General features: G+C 38.7%; 2 protein-coding genes across 12 annotated transcripts; one reads left to right on the top strand and one right to left on the bottom strand.

The window, feature by feature from the left end:
- Positions 1-74: 74 nt before the first annotated feature.
- On the bottom strand, positions 75-13,001 carry LOC146697247 (alpha-galactosidase MYORG-like). Its single transcript, XM_085475867.1, has 7 exons — positions 12,889-13,001; positions 10,874-10,927; positions 10,462-10,740; positions 8,901-9,432; positions 6,181-6,985; positions 5,979-6,088; positions 75-3,023 (listed from the first exon to the last, which is right to left on the bottom strand). The coding sequence occupies exons 1-7, from the start codon at positions 12,999-13,001 to the stop codon at positions 2,676-2,678; spliced, it is 2,241 nt and encodes a 746-aa protein (XP_085331993.1). The 3' UTR covers positions 75-2,675.
- On the top strand, positions 12,935-21,621 carry izumo1 (izumo sperm-egg fusion 1). Of its 11 annotated transcripts, none has more exons than XM_085475878.1 (11): positions 12,935-12,991; positions 13,370-13,439; positions 17,158-17,420; positions 17,576-17,650; positions 17,807-17,890; positions 18,012-18,032; positions 19,261-19,350; positions 19,600-19,727; positions 19,939-20,089; positions 20,886-21,054; positions 21,485-21,621. In XM_085475878.1, exons 3-11 carry the CDS (start codon positions 17,219-17,221, stop codon positions 21,564-21,566), a joined length of 1,002 nt encoding a protein of 333 aa, XP_085332004.1. In that variant the 5' UTR covers positions 12,935-12,991; positions 13,370-13,439; positions 17,158-17,218; the 3' UTR covers positions 21,567-21,621. The 11 variants fall into 11 exon arrangements, with proteins under 11 accessions (XP_085332004.1, XP_085332005.1, XP_085332003.1 ...); XM_085475879.1 differs by having other exon boundaries at positions 17,161-17,420; XM_085475877.1 differs by having other exon boundaries at positions 12,981-13,053; positions 17,196-17,420.
- Positions 21,622-22,360: the final 739 nt, after the last annotated feature.

Raw genomic sequence — 22,360 nt, forward strand, 5'->3', positions numbered from 1 at the left:
CAATTCACATCACTACAGCAGAAAGATTTTTTTGTGAGCTCTAACAGAAAGACAAACAAAACAGGACAGAAAAATAGACGTTATTGCGAGCAGATCAATCATTTATTTTTTTAGCTGTCTGATAAAGACTTATTTAATTACTTTTTACAGTTATTTCCACAAATGCAGAAATCACTTTTCCCACCCATTTGATGTGCTCACTCTGTGACTGAGATGACTCTTTCATAAGAGACGCATCAGGCATATACAGTGTTTGCAACTGTGAAAAACAGGTCTTTAAACATGAATAACCTGAAAAAGTCAACATTGATGCAAAAGTCAGGTAGATGAATTTCACCTAGTCTGATCGCAGGTAAATACACATAAGTCATTCATGACAATACATACAGTACTTCTCTAGATGTCACACGAAAAACAAACATATACCATATGCATAAATAAAATTAAATATTTGTTCTTTGGCAGTCTACCTTCACTCAATCACGGGGGGGGGGGCAACAACAACAAAATATTTTTACACAGAAAACTTTCCCTTTAACATTCACATCTCAAACAGTATGTGATAGCCAAATCCACTTATTGTGTTTTAAGTGAATGTCCTTTTAAAAACCTTCATAGATACATGTTATATTTTACATTTTGCGATTAACCTATTTAACATAGGTTAGATTCTCACACAATCTCACACAAGCTTTCCTGGTTTCACAACAAAGTAAGGTTACTAAAAAGAAGTACGAAATTATGTATGCATCCATTTACTTATTCATTTGAAGAAATGCCGCTGTGTACTGTGTCAGTAAAAACCATTCTATGTAAAATTTTAACATTTCCTGTGGTAGGATCAAGAATGCAAGAAAAAAAAAAACATAAACACGGCCAATTTATAGGATTTATCATTTGTAAGTTGCTGTAATTCCAAGACAAATTCATATACAATAACACTGCTGTTTTCATTACTTTCTAGCGAGGCATTCAAATTACTTGGTGTGCTTTACTCTCATGCTGGCAATAACTATGAAAGAGCAGACAAACATTTAAACTCTTCATGCGCTTTGCAATGTCACTGCTTTGAAACACTGCATCAAAAACATCAATGTATGTAGAAATGTGTTTTATCCCTCTGGTTCTCTTTGCTAAGGTTGGCATACCATAGATTAGCTAATAAGGCAAATGAAGCCACAAGGCAGACATAGATGGCACACTAATATATGGCATCTTTGAGAATAATAACTGTTTTACAAGGTAAATCAGTTATAATAATAGAGTAGTGTGCAAAAGTCTTGAGCCACCCCTCATTTCTCTTTATTTTAAAGTTATGACTAGGAAATATGACAGCAATTTATTGAAATACAATTTTATGCCTGTCAAACTGTGTAAACCTTGGATTTTTGTTGATTCGGCTAAAATAAACAAAAAAAAAAACAAAAACGGAAATATTTATATGTTTTTGAGACCGGCTGGTAGCAAAACAGTCCCTAAGATACAGTTTAAAATTGGTTCCTTACAAAGTTGTCTGTGATAAACACAACAGTAGTTCATCCCTTGTGTTAGGTGTCTTCCTTTAAGCTCTAGTTATTCATAGGTCAGTGTTAAGTGGCTTCGCAAACAATAAACACATCTAAAAATAGTCAGCTACACGACTTGGGCTGAAAACAAGTAAAAGCCAAAATCCATAGAAAAAAAAATCTGAAAGACCTTCAGACAAGCCTGGACAACTATTGCCCAAAATACACTTAAAAATTGCAAGGAAGTTTGGCTCCTTCGAATTAAAATAAGACAATAAGAAGCGGTGCAAGACTTTTGCACAGTAATGTATAACAAATATATTACTGTGGATCAATAATAAATATCTTTTAAATGTACCCTGAGCAGTTAAGTTGACTTGTGCAGACTTTTTTAATAAAAAGCATAAAGCAGTAGATTTTGGCACTAAAATAATATAATGGCACTATAGGTTATGGGACTTACTGACATAAAAGTATTTGCAGCTTATTGTTAACCCCTTTATTCATCCCCAGAATCATGCATATTTAAAAACATCCAACAGTATCCACAAATAAAAATTAATAAATATAAAGAGCAATTAATCAAAAGACTGTAAAATGTAGATGTCAGTGCAATGCAAATTAATGCATGTTAGCTTAAAAAGTTAAAAACACAGACTTAAGTATGGCTATAGTGCATTTTTTATTGCCTAACCCAGTCACCCCCAAAAAGACCCCCTAAATGGTACAGTTACTTCTATTAATAAGCTAATGGAAATAATATTAACCCAAAACCGCCGCCATGCTTGCTGTAGAGCTTTGGGCTTTGAGAAAAAAAAAAACGCAGTATTAGATGGCCACTAAGGCTAAGAATGGTGATGATACAATCACAGATCGGATCTTCTATTGGCTGTGAAAGGCACACAAGGATGAGGATTAGCTTAAGGATGCAAAATGAGAATTAGAAGGTAATTCTAATTCTTTGGGCGGAGGGTTTTAATCTGCAGGCAGAAGTCCTGACAAAGAGCAGGATGGAAGAGACATGAGGTTAATCTTCATTAAAATGTCACTTTACTCTCAACTCAAGCTTCTGGTGGTGCCTCCCTGCTTTTACTTGGCATGTGTGCTCAAACTAATGTGTGCGGACGCGTGCGTGTGTGTGTCAGTCCGGTTTTCAATTCTTTAATGCCTTCAAAGAACCCTTGTAAAGAAAGCGATCTCATCCAGGTCCACAGGGTAATCAGTGAGGTACATGGGACCTTTATCATAATGTTCCCCCTTGTAGCTTTTCCATCGTCCTGCAGGCAAGTAGATATCCCTCTCTTGCTTTCCTGGCTCCAACACTGGCGCCACCATGAGGTCATCCCCAATCAGGAACTGGGAGTCGATCTTATAGGCAGCCTCATCATCATTGGCAATCCACCAGAGGGGCCTTATGATTGGGTCTCCTGTATCAAGAACCACATGTGCCAATTCAAGAACTTTTGGTGCCACCAGAGTTTCATGGAGCCCTGTGAACTTCTGTGCTATCTTTACCACCTGCAGATGCACAAAGACATTGAGTTAGCATGGAGCAGAGGCCACCTAACAGACAGCAGAGTAATAAAACCATCCACACGTCCTGCTTCAATTTATGCATCAAAGCACATAGAAAAAGAACTGACTTATTGTTTTTGACTTGTGATCAGTACTTGTATATTTTCTAGGAGAAATATTTGTTAATGAAAATGGCATTTTATTTATTCTTTTTTTTTTTTTTGAGAAAAATCTGATTTTCTTTAGCGCTTTACGGTGTACGGAGGTCAGAAGAAGGTAAGGCAACATTCACTAAGCCAGAGAGACACAAGAAAATGTTTAAAGCTTCTAAACCTTGTGTACAGGGTAAGTTGACTTGGATGAGTATTTTTATATTAAAATCAACTCGGAGCCCACATGGTCTTATAGCTGGACAGTCAGAGGGCATGATCTGGAATGCTTTTTAGAAATTAACCTGTCTGAAACAATGTTTACATCTCTAAAGTGCAAAACTGCTGTTAGAAGTATAAATCTTATCTGGGCATTCTTCTCTGTCATCCTGAGAGAGAGATTTTTGGTGTCCAGTAGGAGGACTTGAAAAAAAAAACTACTAACTGTTTTTGCTGCTGTATTGTTATTTGTTTTAACTTTTTTTTTAATTTCTATCATGGTACACTACATGCTACATGTATTACAACACCACCCACTCTATGCAAGATCTTACCACATGGAGTGATCATAAGAAAAGTAAAGAGACCACATTAAAGCACTTCATTATGCTGGATGGCCTAAAACAAATAGGTCAGGACTCACAGTGTTCCCACAGTGTGGTCAAGTATGTCATGGACTGAAAAGACTGGTACCTAGAAAATGTGTCAAGGAAGAGGCAGAAAAGAAAAGCTGACTGAAGTAGATGAAAGGCACCTCAAGATTTTAAGTGCTATAGACAAAAAGCAGACCACTGCTGATTTTCAGGCAGCGATAAATGCTTCTAGATCAGAGTATGAGGTTTCCAGAATGACCATAAACTGACGACTGAACAAATAGGAAGGAATAACTGAGCGCTGCAAACAGAAGCGTTTCAGATTTGCCAACAAGCACAAACACTGGACTAAAGATGACTGGAAGAAGGTACTCATACAGTCGTAAACATAAGAGTCCAAGTTTAAACTCTTTTACTTTCGCAGAAGAGCTGAATAACATTTTGATGCGAGACTAGTTACGGTGTGAGTTTCCATTTCTGCAAATAGCATGGGGAGATTAGAGCAAAGCACCAGTATCATTAATAGAAAGGTCTAACAAAACATCTTGGAGCATCATGGAATCACTTTTGAACTAAAACTGATTGCCATGGGTTCATTTAATGACAAGAAAAGGCAAGACAGACTATTTGACTAAGAAAAGGGAATCTGATGCGCTGGCCAAATCGACATAATTCTATAAAATGTTATGTGTGATTAAGGACTATTTAGCTCTTTCAATATACATACATACATACATACATATATATATATATATAACTTCTAGTTTTAAACATTTTTTTGACAAATTTCTAAAATATTCTTGTTTTCTTTTTTATAACAGGTAAACAGATTTCATTTAACTGGTATGCATACCCTTAAATTCCCCATAACTGGTCTTTGTAGACCAGGGGTATCCAAACTCTGGCCCGCGGGCCAACTGCGGCCCGCGATCCATTTTTAATTGGCCCGCAAGTAATTTTATAAATAGAACAGAATATGGCCCGCACTTCAACTTTTGCTTATGTGTATTGCACTTCTTAGTTTTAACACCAGGGGGAGCTACTGTTGATCAAGGCAGTTGCTCCACCAAAAAGGACAATCACAGAAGAAATTTACCCCAAGTTACTAAACATGGCAGAACCAAAGAAGCGAAAGGTAGAAAGTGAATGCAGAAATATTCAGACATAGTGAGAGAGTGAATATTTCTTCATAGAATTCAAGGGGAAGTGTTTCTGTTTGATCTGCACTGAAACTGTGGCAGTTATGAAAGAGTATAATGTACGACGTCATTATGAAACCAAACATCAGGCCTATGCATCCTACACTGGTGCTGATCGAGTGCAGAAATTAAAGCAAAGGGTAGCTCTCCTGCAGGGTCAGCAACAGTATTTTTTTCGTGCACTCCTGTTATTAAGTCCAGTTCAGTCTGTTAATGTTGATAACGGTTTCAAACGAACGTTAATAGGTGTGTTGCTAAGCCTAATAACTTAAATAACAAACTTGAAATGTACCCGTCCCATTTTCCCCTTTATTGTTTTTTCTCTGTACTGTAAATCTTCTGTCTAAGAAGAAATCTGAGGCTGCTGTTCTGAGAATGAGCTACCAAAGCCTTTTCTGAATAAATCAATACAGATCCATTTATGGAAAGTTGTGATGAAGGCAGTTTTGTCTTTAATTATATTCAACAATATAACATATTTGACCACTTTTAAGTGTTTTTCTAACTTTAATACACTAAAGTTAAGGTTATATACCTAATTTCTAGTAAGAAGCCCAGCCCCTCCTATATTTTTATGTATGTGGCCCTCAGTGAAAAAAGTTTGGACACCCCTGGTGTAGATCTTTATGGTTTAAACTTTGGCGCCCTCCTGTGGTAGTTTTTAAACACACCAAAAAGAATTTGAAGCAACAATTATTCTGTCATTTCTCTACAAGCAAACAAACAGCCGCTTCACGATAATGTAAAGGTTAAGTTTAAGCGTCCCGTTCATTATTTAATCTGTAATTAGTATTTTGCACTATAATACTGATAGAGCAAAAAAGATCATTTTTACACCAACTGTAAAATGTGTTGCAAAATTGTTACAAACCCTATTACAAATGTTGCAAAAGTGTGTATGTGTGATGTACACACACACACAATTTAGTAAATTTAAATGCAGGAAAAGCTAAGAGGCTACACACTGTAAAATACTTTTCTACATCTAAAATTCATCGCTTGCTTTATTTGGCTTACCTCATTGTCATAAGCCCATGGAGGTATGGAGAACTGCATGGCGGGCATAAAGGCAGACAGCTCCAACCATCTGATGTACAGTTCTCTGTCTGGCAGACCATTTAACCCACCTTAAACACAGATGAAAGACTGTCAGATAAAACCAGATCAGAGAAAATCTGTTTTTTTAACAGAGCTAACGCTCTTAAAATGCATGCCATACCTGCAGTATGGTTCGGGTAGGCATTTCCTCCTATCATATCAGGTAAGACAAACTGGTAACCCAAAATGCCTATAGTCAGAACAGTAGGGATGATGGACTTGAGGCCGAGCTCGTAACCCCACACCGAGTCCCTGTCAATGATCCTGAAGAAGCAGGAGATGTTCTGACTCTGGTAACCAACCCTTAGCTCAGCATGCTCCATAAATGGTATAGCCATCTCTGTGTAGCGGCGGGTGAAGGTGGAAGGGTTTGACAGTGGGCCCAGGGTACTAAACTGACGGGGCAGGTAGCTCGTTTCTCCTGCATCAAACTTGAAGGAGGTCACCCCATAGCGACTTTTGAGCATGTGCAAGTTTGAGGAATACCATTCACGAGCGTCTGGGTTTGTGAAGTCCAAGATTCCTCCAATCCCGTTCCACCAGCGAACCAGAGCGGGCAGTTCACCGCCTGGCTCACGGACAAATAGCTCTTTCTCCACAGCTGCACCAAAATTTATGGAGTCATAGTTGATAAAAGGGTGCGTCCAGAGTGTAACTTGAAAACCGCCCTCTCTTAGTTTGTCAAACATGCCGCTTGCATTGGGGAACTTCTGCGGGTCAAAGTCAAACTCTCCGTAATCTGCTGTGTAGCGGTCATCCAGCTCCAGATGGGAGCAGTTGAAGCCATGCCTAGTAATGTCAGCGGCATAGCGCAGCAGCTTCTCCTGAGTTACAGCGGTCTTGTAGATAGCCCATGTGGACCACACTGGTTTTTTGAACAAATCAGCAGATGGGACTTTTATAGGCTTTGTGAAATACCGGCGCACCTGAGAAAAGAACATGAATGATTAGGGGAAAAAAGAAAAGAACATGAGGTAAGTGATTTGAGATGTTTTTAAATGTGTGGTTATTGTCTTTCATTCAAGCCTGCACAGGCTTTGTGCTTGATTAAACAAGTGTAAGGAAATATGCCTACTGGCGTCCTTACAATAACCAGATAAATTAGCTTAGGGGTTGCTTGGTCCCTTACAGCTTGAGAATTTCAGCTTTCCATGTCAAGAAATAACCAACTACATAAGCCAATTTTTAGACTTTTTCTAAAGATTTTACAAACACACTATAAGATTAGAATATTGATATCCTCATCAAGAAAGCATTTACAATTGGGGAAATCATTATTAATTCATAAGTTTGCTCTCTTACAAAGAAAAAACCTGAAAAAAAAAATCACTGCATAAAAGTTATAAATTGATTTGCAGGTTACAGAGTGAAATAAGTACTTAATACCCAAGCAAAATATGACTTAGTATTTGGAGGAGAAACCCTCCAAAGCACTGTCATGTCATCATTCACCAGGTTTGCACACATCTCAGGAGGGATTTTGGCCCACTCATCTTTACAGAAACACTCTTAATATTTTAGGTTTCTTGGCCTTCACTTGGCAACTCGAAGCTTCAGCTCCGTCCACAAATTTTTTAATAGAATTAAAGTCTAAGACTGGCCACGCCGAATCTTGACGTTTTGTACTTCTTTCGCCACACTATCTTTATCTTGATGCTATGTTGGAAGACCCATCCACAACCCATACGAAGTATCCTGGCTGAGGGAAGTAGGTTCTCATCCAAGATTTTACAGTACATGGCCCTATCCATTGGCCCCTCAATGTGATGGAGTTGTCCTATATTCTCAGAAGAAAAACAGCCTCATAGCATAATCTTTCCACCTCCATGCTTCACGTAGGGAATGCTACTCTTTGGGTCATACCCAGTATCTCTCTTCCTCCAAACCCAGACATGTAAAGTTGATGCCAGAGAGCTTGATTTTAGTTTCATCTGACCACTGTGCATTCGCCCAGGCCTTCTCTCAATCATTTAGATGTTCACTTACAAAACTTGAGATGATCCTGTACATTTGCGTTCTTGACCAGGTGACCTTGCGGGCGCTTCAAGATTTCAATCCATTATAGCATAGTGTGTTGCCAGTGGTGACAGATCACAGCTTTGAGGTGATCCATCACCTCTCTTATGATAGTCCTCGCCCATGAGGCAAAATCTCCATGCTGAGGACATTGATGGTCATTTTATACTTTTTCCAATTACACCAACAGTTGTAAACTTCTCCCCAAGCTTCCTACTGTAACTTATACCAGCCTTTCGTAGGTCAACAATCTTTGAAAGCCTTTGAGAACTCTTTGGTCTCGCCCATGGTGGTGGACAGGTTGGAAGAGAAGAAATTGATTCTGTGGACAGGTGTGCTTTATACACATAGTGAGTTGAGATCAGGAGTATCTGTAACTGTGACTTCAGGCTGGGTTGTAGGAGATTAAATACCTTTTTCACTCAATGACAAGCAAATCAATTTAGTCTGTAAATTTGATGTAATGTCCTTTTTTCTGGGGTTTTGATTGATATTCTGTCTCTCTCCATTAAAAATGAACTACAATAAAAATTAGAGGATTTCCATTTCTTTGGAAGTGAACAGACACTTAAATTCAACAGTAAATCAAAGAGTCATTTCCCCAACCTAAGTATATTTTCTGGAATGTTAAAGATTAAACCTGCTCTGCAGGGGAACAAAGAATTAATGGCAGTAGTATTAAATTAAAAATGCATATGCAGGATGGGACAAGTGTTTCTGGTCCAGTTATTTGTTGTACATCTGAGTATATATCCACTACACTTTAAATTGGCAGCTTTTAACATTATTAAATATTTGTCAAATATCCAGCATAATTACACTCACCATGTACTTGTGAATAGAGGTGACATCTGACCCCACACAGACTCTATAACTGAGTTCAGGAAAGGTCTGCTGTCTTTCTAGTGGTCTGAAGGGAGAGTCCTGGTACCGGGCCTGGAACCTCAGTGTCCTGTTCTTCTCTGACCAGCCCAAATGAAACGGTACTGAGTCGTTAATCTTAATGGCAGTTGCATTTGATGACAGCCAGTACCGCTCTAGAATTCCTCCAAAAGCATTTCGATTGGAGTAGACGTCACTTGCGATGAAAGGTTGTGGTTCCTCTTCTCCCTGAAATCTGATAGGCCAGTACTGTGTTGCCGTCTCTGCCCCTCCATACCAATGAGAGTCATTATAGGCCATGACATGCTCTACCAAGTGCTTATTCTGCAGCTCCTCCCAGCGAACCCGATAACAGATCACCGTGTCCTTTGGACGAACTGTTTGGATAAAAAAGTTGAGCTTGCCAGAATCCGACTGAGTGCAGCTCAGAATATCTCCCTCCTTTGAGCAAGAGTCCACATCCAGAGTACCAGACCTAAGATTAGGTGTTTAAAAGAAAGAAAACAAAGGGGCCAGTTAAACACAGTTGATATTATTTGTGTTTTAAAACAAATTAGTAGTAGTGCAACAACAAAGAAAATGTTGTAAGTTCTATTCCGTTGTTCTAGTTGTCTGTGGAGTGATTGTTCTATAGCTATTTCTGTCGGTATGAACTCTGCTGGCAAAGGACACATCTATTACAGTCTTCCCTAAGGGCGTAATCATGTGTCTGTCTCGTCTGATTTTTCATCATCCATCCAAACACTGCAGACAGGCAGACTTAAAGCAGATACAAAGAAGAAGAACTCTGTCAAGACCAACAGAAGTTACAAAGGCAATGAGTCCACGATTTGCTGGGACTTAGTTTCACAAGAGAAGTGTTTGTGGAGTGTCTTGATTTGGATTGCACAGACATTCCTTTGGTCCTTATCTCAGCTGTAAGATAAAATTATAACTAGTCATATTTATTACCCTTATAAGTAGCAGAGTTATTTTAGTTTTGTATTTTCTAATTCTAATTTCAAATTTTGTAATTCATCTTTTATTGTTTAAAAATGTTTAGCTTTAGTTTTTATTAGTTTTAGTCTTTTAAATAGTGACTGAATGTAGGGCATATGCAAAAGGCACAAATTAAAAAAAAAAATCTGTAAAGGCGTAATAACAAATTTTAGCAAATTAAAATGCCAAAACTTATTTTAACTTTTAGTTAGTTTTCCAAGTTCATAAAATCAGTTTAATTACAGTTTTTTTAAAGTGTAGTATTTATTTCTATTTTATTTAACAAGGTCAGTTTTAGGTTTTGCTTTAGTTTTAGTTCATTAAAATAACCATGACTAGTAGGCAATCAGGCAATTCAAATAATTAAATTATTAATCAAAATGTATCTTGTTAAAGGAAACAAAAACGCAGATGATTCTCTGTACAGTTTCCTAAGCATTAAAAGCATAGACAACAAGTCCAAAAAAGACAAAAATCAGCAAATTACCAATTATTAATTTAAAAATAATCAATAATATGAACCCACCTGAATGCCATAGTGAAGACAACAGCCCCAGCTTGGTTGTGAATAATAAAACCATCCTTGTTCAGGTCTAACAACGCTGTCTTGAACAACTGGGTTTTACGAAGCGACACTGAGTAATAGCACCAGGCGACCACAGCAGCTAGCACCAGCACACAGCCCAACATACTTGCCATCACCAGTGGCCGACCTTCATGAGAAAGTTTCTTCTTAAGTGGGGAGCCTCCGGGTCCCCCAGCCATCTGCTGCTCCCCAGGAGCCACCGGCACTATTTGATACATGCTGAAGGCGTGCGGGTTGGAAGAAGAGTGGCAGGAATGGACAGCTGTACTTAACTTGCTGTCAGAGCTTTTGAAACAGAAATATAAATCTGTGCACTGGCAGCTGTGGGAGTTAAGGGAAAACTGATGTCTACCTGCCAATCTTTAGGAATGTCTCCATTTCTGAAAAAGGGCTGATATATCTGCTCCTGTGAGGCAGACAGACAGATGTTAGTTTAAACCACAACAAGTGTAAAAGAAACCCAAAAAAACAATAGAAATAAAACACCATTAATATCATCATCACATCAAATAATGAATGGAAGCTAAATCAAGTTAAAGTGCTAAAAGAATAACAAGTAAATGAGTACAGGACATGAATATTGACCAATCTACCGCAGACTTCATCACACTGGCTATCTATCTATCTATCCAATTATCACTGCTGATGTTAGCTTAAAAGCGCTGCAGACAGGAAAAAAAACAAAAATGTCTTAGTGATGCATTAAAAATATTAGTTCATGCTGCAAAGGCATAATTTTCACACCAATCAAACCATCTTAGTGACCTGATTTTGCCTCATGGATGGGGGCAATATCATTATGGAAGAACTCACTGCAATCAGGATTTAAATTTAGATGCAATAACACTTCCCTCACAGAGACAAGTACACAAAAAACATGCCATCAAAATAATACCTCCCAAAGAACAACAACATTTAGAAATATGTGCAATAAAGAATTCAAAAGCACAATAGTCGTCTTTCAGGGTTTTAGAAATCACATCTGGATGCAGTCACAACCAATCAGCAGCATAGTTACAGGCTAAAGATGACAATTTTGAGCATAAGGGGTTACTGTTTTACCTTGAATTGTCTGTCACTGAACACTGTTTTTGTGTAGCATTACTGTATTGGCCCTGTACTGTCTCTACACTTGCTTTTATTATTATAGCATAGTTCAACAGCATCCAGCAGAGAGAGAGCGAGAGAGAGCACTGGGCTTTTAATCTGGTAAATGGCAGGTATCCAGGCTCTGCACAGGCACTCATGGTGAGAGAGCCAGCAAAACTGCAAAAACAGGCTGTGATCAGAGGAAGCGCAGACACCAAGTCAGCAGGATTCAATTACATTTACCTCAGGTAAGAGCACCTTTGGGATGAGTAAATAATAGCCCTCAAACAGCTGTAGTGCAGCAAGCCCACAGTTTTCAGATTGATAAGAATGCAGTCATCACCAGCAGAACCATACTTAACTTCCCCACAGGTATACATTATCCTTCAGCTCCACATCCTTCTTTTATTGTGATGCTATTTAATGCCAGTATCGCAAGGAGGAACCGAAATCTTGCAAAAATCTTGCAGACACAGGGAAACATTTTCCTCTATATGTCAGCTTTCGCTCCAGTGAAGATCCTGTTCCTCATTTCTATGTAATTACTGACAAAACTGTACCATTGCTCAAATGTAGAATTAAGTTGAGAAAGCTCAACTTGGGATCCATTATAAATCAATTTATTCTATTAAGGGAACTTAACAATGAAGGCAGACCAGTCTTAAAATGTTAGAGATAATCAGTGCTTTTTCAGAAACCTAGCAATTAGTCTTGAAACTGTGGGCTGAAATCATATTAATCTTTAATGGCTATCGGAATGAAACGTATAACATTTTAAATTAGGCCACAGGGCCCGGTGCAGTACAACAGGCTCCATACTGCAGGTTATGCAGGGGTTTCTAAAAACATGCACATTAACTACACAGTGACTACGAACTGTTCAAGGCAAATACCTAAATTACAACAAACACTGAAAAACGTCGTCATCTGACTTTCTGAAAGGATCCCAGTGGACACAGACGCCGTCCAACGACGTGTATGTTTACGTTATCTATCCACGCCCGTGTCAAGCTGGCGTGTAACCAACTAATCAAACACTTCCGATATCTGATCGATCCCCAACAAACACTCACTCGACTCGGCCGTTGACGCCGAGTTGGGATATTGCCGTAACAGTAACTCGCTCTACCAGTATTCACGAACTGATTCAGAAGACCGTGCTCACAATTAAAAGCTATACTCGCCATGACAGTAACACGCAAAAAAACGTTGTGTCACATACAAAACATTTTAACTGCTCTTAATAAAGCTGCGACCACAAAAATACATTCACCTTACCTCCACATCTGACCACACTCCGGGGTCAACGTCTGTGCGTGCGGAAGCCTGCGGTGCAGCGACAGAGGCGTAGTCCCACCCAAACGGAGCGAATGCGAAGCTGGTTTGTCCATCGATCTGTCATTCGTGTACAAGTTAGCGCGGAAGGATTCTGGGAAATGTAGTGTGAGAACAATATCGTCACAGAGCCAAAAAACAGCTTCAAATTTGTTTATTGCTGGCTGCGAACAATGTGAAACGCACAAGAGAAAGGCAAAATGAAGGGGTTATTTTGACTATCGTTAACGTTACTTTTAAATTTTTATATTTTCCTTACCAAATCGTTGGTGCTAGCGTTGTCCGTGGAAACAATTCAAATCTCAAACGTTTCATTCAACTTGTAGTGAATGTGTGTGAGGATTGGGGGGGGGGGGGGGGTGTTATTGTTATTATTAGTATTTTGTATTTTTTTTTTTTTTACGATGGTTGTTTGTAACCACAGATTACCGTCTTCGACCCTGTGACAACAACAACTGGAGTACACTGCCTCACTTCCCGAACAGACCACAGAGGTGAGATCATCGAGAGCGAACAATAATGTTATTGTGGCTGTAAGAGGTTTTCTACCGCTGGGTGACAGCAACAAGCTATGAATAGCAGGGCAGCTGAACGACACGACCATGGCGAAGTAGTCGACTCTTGTCTTATTTTTATATCCGTGAGTTCTTTGATGTTCTAAATGTTTTTAAGTTTACTATGAACTGAGAACTTCTGAAATTCTGTCGTTACAGCAGAGCAAGGGACAGGGAAAAAAAAGAAAAATAGAAAAACATAAATGAGAAAAATTGTCTACAAAAAAGCTAAAATATTATATTTGGTAAAATAAACCAAAATTTTCCTTTTTTTTTTAATATGTACATGAAGTTCAGTTGGAATAATAATATTATTGTATAGCCTGACTGCTGTACCACCAGTGTGAAAATCTACTAGATTACTATTTGACTAGTAGGCTAGCTAAAGTAAAATGTTTATAAAGAAGTAGCAGAGGTAAAAATTTAAGTCTGATTTATTTAAATGTTGACCTGCCTCTGAAATCCAAACAATTAGGAGACACAGAGTAACAGACACAAAGGAATGGTTGCTTTAAGGGAGAAGGCAAAGATAAAACTCAAAACAACCCTTGACTTTATTTCCAGGCAGAGGTCATAGACAGTAAACTCTAAGCAAGACCAAATTTTATACACAAAACAGGAAAAAAAGGCAGTTGAAACTGACACCATGAAAAAACCCCAACAGAAATCTCAAACCATTTCTATGTAACTACAATTTTGTAAGAGAATTGTGAAATTTAAGTATTGTGAAATTTAAGTATTCAGTCATTGATTCCTTATTTCCTGCATATTCCCTGGAGAAAATCAAATGATATTAATAATAAAGAATAGAGAAGGTACTAGGCAGAGGCTTAAAAATATATGCATCTCCTGTGAGTCATCTGCACTGGCAAGACAATTCACCATCTAGGGATGCAGTTTAGCACAGCAGGGCAAGGTCAGACAAGACGGCACTTGAATTTTTCTATTTAAGAAAGAAAATGCAGCTCCCCTACACCCAGTCAGAAGGATCCAGCCCAGTGTATGACCTTCAAAACAGCCCACAGAATGAAAATGGAGCTTGTCTATTAAGTGGTTAGAAGTCAAGTGACTTTAAAGGTGACTCTTAATGTAATGTACAGCTTAGTAAGGCTGTGGTTAACCTGAAACAATTTGAATTAAAATTATTTATTTTGCAAGTTATTCTTTGTTTAATGGATATTTCTTTTCACAGTCAGGTGAATAGAAAAGAATTGTAGGCATTCCTGTGGAAAAGCGAAGTGCATGTTACTGCTTCCTTAGGAATTAAGAGGTTAAGTAACACTTGATTAATTGAGCAGCAGGAAGTGGGAGCACCTCTAAGGAAGCAGAATGTTTAGCAGTTTGGAGCATTCAGATACGTAACACAATGCTTCAACCTTCATAGGATTGGACACCGAAACAAGAGAAACTCAGAGAAACTACAAAGAGCTCAAGGGCTAAATGTCAGACTGTAGCATGTTAAATGTTAGAGTTCATGGCAGCACAATTAGAAGAAGACTGAACAAGGTGACTTCTGTAGAAGGGTTGCCAGGTGAAAGCCCCATCTCTAAAAAGAATATGGGAGCACACAGCATGTCCAAAGACAAATAACACCAAAATGGAGATGTTTGGCCATAATGCACTGCGCCATGTTTAATGAAAACCAAAACACGACATATCAGCACAAGCACCTCGTACCAGCTACCAAGAATGGCGAAGGAGGGGTATCAAAGGTATCCCCTTGGAATGGTTTAGGTCGTACCTCTCCAAGAGGACTTTTTCTGTGAGCCTTGATGATTTTATTTCTTCCCCAGCTCCTTTTACTTGTGGTGTCCCGCAGGGATCCGTATTAGGCCCAATTCTTTTTTCAATCTATATGTTGCCCCTAGGCCTAATCTTTAGGAAACATAACATCTGCTTTCACTCATATGCCGATGACACCAGATTTATCTTCGGTTTAATAGAAACACCTCTACACCCATGGAATCGTTAGTCAAATGTCTCGGCGAAGTTAAAACCTGGATGGCCTCAAACTTTCTTACCTTCAACGAGGATAAAACAGAGGTAATTATTTTTGGACCAAGCTGTAATTTCAATGCCCCAGATTTGGACTTATGTAACCTAACATGTGCTGTTAAAACGCATGTAAAAAACCTGGGGGTTCTCTTGGATAGCAAACTTACATTTGAGAAACAAATTAATTCATCCAATGCGTTTTAGAATTAAATTCAAAATCTTACTTTTAACTTATAAAGTGCTAAATGGCCAGGCACCGGACTATTTGTCTGACCTTGTGCAGCTGTATACGCCCTCTAGAGCCCTTCGATCAAGTGATCACCTACTCCTTACTTTACATAAGTCTAGGATGGTTCATAGAGGAGATCGGGCATTTGCAGTTGTGGCACCGAAAATGTGGAACGATCTACCTCTCCACATTAGAAAGGCCCCAACTGTTACTCTTTTTAAATCGCATCTTAAAACATATTTTTTTACTCTGGCTTTCGAAACTGTAGGAGCGTTACCAATTCTTTTATCCTAATCTGTTTTTAATTATCAGTTGTTGTTAATGTCACTGTTTAATTGTTATGTTGTACAGCACTTTGGTCAACGCCCTGTTGTTATAAAATGTGCTTTATAAATGAATAAATGAAATGAAATGATGTATGGCTGTTTTGCCCTGGGCACCTTACAGTCATTTAGTCAAGTATGAACTCCTCTGTATACCAAAGTATTCTAGAGTCATCTGTCCGATAGCTAAAGCTTGCCCAAAACTGGGTCATGCAAAAGGACAATGATCCCAAGCACAGCAGCAAATCTCCAACAGAAGGGCTGAAAAAGAATCAAGGTTTTCATTTTTTGTGCTTTATTTTTTTAAAAGCTAGGACAAGACATGGACTCCAAATTGGTACCTTACCACAGTTCCACTTAATTGTGTGTGGTGATCGTGCTCAGCTCCGTTCAGTCTAGGATCCAGCATTTATAACAGAGGGACAAAAAAAGATATAGACTATTGCAAGGTGTTGCAATGGCATGCAAAGTCCAGACTGAAATGCTGTGGCAGGACCTTAAAAGAGCTAACAAATGCCCACAAACCTCAATGAAAGCACTGTTGTAAAGAAGCGTGGGACAAAAATTCCTCCACAATGATTTGAGAGCCAGAAAAAGTCATACAGAAAACAAATACTTCAAGTTATTGTTGAGGTGGTTCTACAAGCTATTGACTCATGGGGTATACTTAGTTTCCCACAGGACTGGATAGTTTCACGTGAAATCTTTCTTTTTCATATGACTGTATGTGTGATGATGCTGATATTCTTTGTCTTACTATGCTAAATCTCTTTGGCTTTGATTGTTAGTCGGGGTTTTAGTGAAGCTCGAAGGTGCTTTTCACAGTTTTATTTTAAACTGATTAATCTAATGAATAATTGGCCAGGCGATCAACAAAAATTATTTTAATTTCTCATATTATTAAGGACATATTCATCAATTTATTTTTATTTTAAAGAAATAGCCAGAATGGTTCAAACACTATGCCAAATCATGGTTAAAGGGAAACAGCAGAAAATGTGATAGGAGTAATAGTATGACAGCAGCAGTAATTGTAAAAGTACCATTTCAATAAGAGCAACAGATGAAATGGTGATGACAGGGACAATGATATTTGGCAGCTGTGTTTCAGAAGCTTTCACTGGAGCCAAAGTGACTCATTCTGCAGAGGAAAACTCAGCTGCAGAGGGAAGATGCCATTGATGCTGGTGTCCCTGCTCTGCTGTGTCACTGCAGCCAGGGCCTGTCTGCAGTGCGACCGCAGCATCCGAATGATGCACGAGGACTTCATCTTGTCTGCTCCCACTCTGCAAGACCAGCTCGACTTGCAAAGTATTTGTGACCAAGCCTATGTGACCTACATAGAGACCAGTCAGGAACGAAAGGGGGTCATTGGTGAGATCAGGAAACTGTTATATCGTAGTTCTTCTCTTCCGATAATGTCAGGCCAAAGATATAAATTTATAAATACTTATAAATAAACTAAAATATAAGTGTAAAGCAGTTAAAATGATCAAAATAAACCAAATAGCACTGTTTTTTTTGCTTAGATCCCACTACTCTATACAGAGCCAAAACTGAATACCAGAGTGAATTTGATCGCTTCTTGAAAACCAAGCTCACTGGTGAGAAACAAAAAAACAATCTATCATTCTTATTCTTTCCACTCAGAAATAAACAGTAGCTGTAAACGCACCCAAACACTCCAACATGTAGAAGGCCATTATTACTTTTCATTATATCATCACTGAAAGTATTAACATGTTAAAATGTCTTTTAAGGATCTATAACATTTGAAGCTGTTCAGATCATGGAGAAAGGCAGGAAGATTTTAGAGAAACATCTGGATGCTTTCGTCCCCAGTGGTAATTTGCATAACAGTCGGGGTTCTGCAAAGTATGAGGCAATAAACTTTTTGTAAGTCATCGCTGTGAAAAACATGCATTAGTTTCAGATCATTTATTATCTTTTTTTTCTTTCCCTCAGAATTATGCCCCAACATATGTGGTAAGTACTGAGACTGTGACAAATGATCTTTTAAGAGTGACTCATACAGATTTTTCCAGTGACAGTGGACCGTAAAACTTTGATCGAGAGACGTGAGACAACTGTAAAATGTTTTTTGCTGTCATTTGACAAACCAATGACTTTTCATTTATTTATTTATTTTGGTGTTTGATTTGCATACTTTCCAGAAAAATGTGTGGTCTCATAGGGATCAGTACCAGGACCAATTTAATGTTCAGTATATGTAGGCTAGAAAGGTTAGCACCATCGCTTGAAAGTCCCGAGTTTTAGTCCATCAGGGAGTTTGGGACTTTCTGTGTGGAGTTAACATGTTCTTCCTGTGCTTTTGGAAGTTCCCTCTGGGACTCCGCCTTCCCGCTACAGTCCAAAGACATGCATGTTAGATTAACTGGTGATTCTTCATTGACTGTAGGTGTAAATGTGAGCATGAATGGTTGTTCATCTTTGGGTTAGCCCTGCGACAACCAGACAACCTCTCCCAGAAATACCCAACTCTCACTCAATGACAGCTGGGATCGACTCCAGAAGACTGCAAAAAAAAATTACAAAAGCGAATATCAGCAAACTTCATAAAATCAAACTCATACAAATCATTTATTGGTCATTTTGAGATCATATGACCTGCTCCCACAGTCTGGGGACTAATCCTATAGCATACAATTACTATTGTTTATTAATGGCACGAAATGGCATGAAAAGTAAGTAAGGTGTGTGTGTGTGGGGGGGTGCTCACTATTTCCATCTCACTCTGGGGGGCTGTTAGGTCTCTAGTTATGTCCCCCCCACTTTCCATTACAATAAAGTATTTTGAACTGATTTCAAACACTTGTAATGGAAAGTGTTTCTAAGTGTTTTCATTTCTGTTTTCCTACTGGCTTTATTTTTATTTTTATCAGGTTTCCCTGCCTTTTTTTTCCTGATGTTAAACTTCAGTCTTCCACCCTTTATACTTTTCAAATATCCTTTTTCTATTTTGTACTTGTTGTTATCTGCTGTTTTAGGTCATCCGTACTGTAGTTTTGCCTATGTGTCTATTCTGTAATGTGTGTTATGTGTTTGTTGTAAATAAGTTTCTAAAACCCCTTTTACATAAGTGCAATATATATTAACTGTATTATGCATGATTTTTTTTTCTCTGTGTTGCTATACATCATTTTATATCCATGTAGTATTTATTTTAGAGGGTGTGTTTGTGTGTCATTATCAGGGCTTCTAATTAGAAGAGTAATGGATTGCGTCTCTTGCCGCTACAAAGTATACATCTGTCCCTCTCCGACTGGACAACAGGACTGTGGTGGTATATTTTAATTTATTTGTTCTCGTGTTAATGCATGAGTGGATTAGGAGGAGTCATTCCTATGTGTTGGGACTGCACCGTTCTTTAGAGTGCAAAGATATATGATGTCACGAGTGTATAAATGTGTGCTTACGCGAGTGACTGCTGCTGCCTGTCCATGTGAGACACTAATGAAAAAGATTATTCAAGTAATCCTGATTCAGACAAATGGAGGATCCCACTTTCTCCCTCCTCTCAACCTTTGTCCAGAGTATCCGGTGCAGGCTGAGGAAGGAGGCCAGGCTTTGTTGAATTGTTTTCTTCCGTGGCACCGTCTTCTATTGGGTAGACCGGAGTACCACTACTCCTGGGTGCCAGGAGCATCAGAGACTGATAAGGTCTCATTGCCATCACTGATGACAAATGAAGGCACAAACATTAAGACACCTAAATACTTCAATATAGATACATTTTGAAGTATCTGCATTCATCTGTAGTCTCTGTATTAGGTTTCTTTCCATATTCAGCTCCACAGTATCATACATATTTACTGTCTGACGGTTTTACACCCCTAACTTGAAACTATTCCTTCCTAATTTGTAAACACAGATGAATGAAAGTGACTTCAGTGTCTTGGTAGTGACAGAAGACTCATCTATTGTCTTGAATCAACTGCGTTTGGATGAAGAAGGAACATACCGCTGCTCCCTGCAAGCCCAAAATGGGACCATCTTCTATCAAGCCACTTTCCCACTCACCGGTACACATACATCCAGCCATCCATTAACTCATCTATTTTATTCTGCTTTTCCAGTTTAGGGGCTCGCCAGGTGCTGGAGCCTATCCCAGCAGTTAGATATGCTGTGTTAAATAGAACTGACCATTAAGTACATTCTGAGTTGCTAAACTTGAATTAATATACATCTAGTTCTAATAATTTACACAGAATGTTGTTGGCTGTTGTCTCTTACCTCAGTAAATGTCACAGATTTTAGTATTCTGGTCTGAGGGCTGCTAAAAATAAATTTAAAGGTCATTTAAGACACAACAAATAAAGAAGTAAATTATAAAAGAAACAACTTTACTGCATGTTCAGAAAAGTGCTAAAACTATCTGTATTTTGGGGCTTTTTTTAATTACACTTGTTTGTTGTTTCTGTAATATTCTTCTCTTTAATCTTGGGACTTCCTCGTATTTTTTTTACTGCATTCTTGTTTCTTTTTTTTTTCTTTATGGACTTCCACAGAATTGCAAAACGCTTTCATTCTTATACCACAGCAGTTTTTTGTGAAAATTCAGGTACAGTTTGGTACAGTAATGTAGTGTTATTTGTCAATACACTTGAATTAACTGCTGATGCCATTTTTAATACTATAATACATTAGTGTAATGACACTTAGCAATGTAAATGTTTAAGTACACAAAAAGAACAAAGTAAGAAAATGTAAAATTGCAAAGTGATGGTTGGTACATAAATTAACAGACAAAAGCTGGCAAATCCAGCCGCCTTTACTGTAATTTCAAGGGAAATTTCTTCTTCTCCTCCTTCTTCACAGTCATATCGTCGCCTCACCAGACTCACTGGCCTTTAGTCACTCTGCCCTCCCTGCCTCATGGAGACAGCTACTCACCTTTTCAGCCTACGGAGGCCTTGCTTGTGCCACTCATCGCTGTGGTTACGGCTTTGACTCTGACAGCGAGCGTAGGACTCGCAGTTGTCCTGAGGTGAGACACAGCCAGTGGGTGGAGGGGAGAAAGAGGGGACAAGAGGTTTGCAGGAAGGGTGGAGGTGAAAAAGGTAGCACAGAACAGTCAGAGCACGACAAACTGAATAATGCAAGTCAAAGGGACTGGCCGTGCTCGAGTGCAGTTTGAGGACTGAATTATAATTTGTTAAGCGATCCCATGTGCAATATCAGTCTACGTAAATAAGGTCATTGTTTACATTTGAAGTGAATTACACCGATAAGTTGTTTTCTCTGAAAGTGTCGTCACTTCTTCCAGGAAGTGATGACGGCACCTTAGCAGCAGGCGTTAACTTAGATTTCCACCTCAAGTTCTGCGTGGTAATGGGTAGTTCTGTCTTCACAATCTAAAAACAAAAAAGCAATTAAAAAAGAAACTAAATCGCTTCGTGTGTAATCCTTTCTTGTAGCGTGATGATGAATCAGCAAAGAACAGCAACAGAACTGAGGAGAAGGAAGAAGGAGGAAAACGGGACTGAAAACATGATGTGATAACTGAACTCAGTACAGTAAAAACACACTTTAATAACAGGAAGGTTTTTCTTCACTTCAGGTTTGGCGTTTTGTTTTGCAGTGAAATAAATTTCCCAGCAGAAAGTGCCATGTCATTTCTAGAAATCACGTGGAAGTGAGAATACATTTTGGCGACATGCAAGTGAGGCAAAACATGACATGGGTGTCATGTTTGAAAGACGCGAAAAAGGAATCAAGCGAAGTGATGTCAGCCAAGAAACAAGTTTGCGGATTAACAAAACCAGACTATACAACACAGCTGAACTCAGAAATGCAGAAATTCCCCAGAAACCCCTCGACATTAAGCAACAGCTCACTGGAAGACAGTTATGTTTCTCTCGTTCCCCCTGAATGAAGCGATGTTGTTATCACGTGGGCGTTTATGAGAGGAATCAGGGATGAGATAAATCTCCCTGATTGCAGTGTTTTTCAGAGATTACTAACCACAGCCATCCAATTAATCCTGGATAATCCCCTTGTGAGGAAGGAGGGGGCTAAAGCCAGGAGCAGACGTTTTCATCAAAGATTCAACTAATGTTTAGTTACTCATCTGTTCATTCAGAAGTACACAATAAGGTCAAAAGCCCCCTTTTTTTTTAGCATTTGCATTATTACTCATGTTTTAGTCATTCTGTTTTCTGCCACACTTGATGATATCAGCTGCTTTGGTTTCAAATATAGTCTGTTTACTCCTCACACAGGCTCGGTCATGATCTCAACGCCAGTGCTCGACGTCCGTCACGTATCATTTAGCTGCTTCTGACTGCCTTCTT

This window comes from Copadichromis virginalis, linkage group LG12, assembly GCF_057382275.1.
Source record: "Copadichromis virginalis isolate Kocher_CV1m ecotype Utaka linkage group LG12, C_Virginalis_male_GT1.1, whole genome shotgun sequence".
Taxonomy (NCBI): Eukaryota; Metazoa; Chordata; class Actinopteri; order Cichliformes; family Cichlidae; genus Copadichromis; species Copadichromis virginalis.

Coding starts and splice junctions, on each gene's coding strand:
- izumo1 (XM_085475878.1), top strand. CDS start 17,219: ATGCCATTGATGCTGGTGTCCCTGCTCTGCTGTGTCACTGCAGCCAGG. Junction 18,033..19,260: donor ATTATGCCCCAACATATGTG/GTAAGTACTGAG, acceptor TGTCATTATCAG/GGCTTCTAATTAGAAGAGTA. Junction 19,351..19,599: donor TGGACAACAGGACTGTGGTG/GTATATTTTAAT, acceptor ACCTTTGTCCAG/AGTATCCGGTGCAGGCTGAG.
- LOC146697247 (XM_085475867.1), bottom strand. CDS start 13,001: ATGGACAAACCAGCTTCGCATTCGCTCCGTTTGGGTGGGACTACGCCT. Junction 6,986..8,900: donor CCTCTATTCACAAGTACATG/GTGAGTGTAATT, acceptor TTCTTTTCTCAG/GTGCGCCGGTATTTCACAAA. Junction 6,089..6,180: donor CTACCCGAACCATACTGCAG/GTATGGCATGCA, acceptor TCTGTGTTTAAG/GTGGGTTAAATGGTCTGCCA.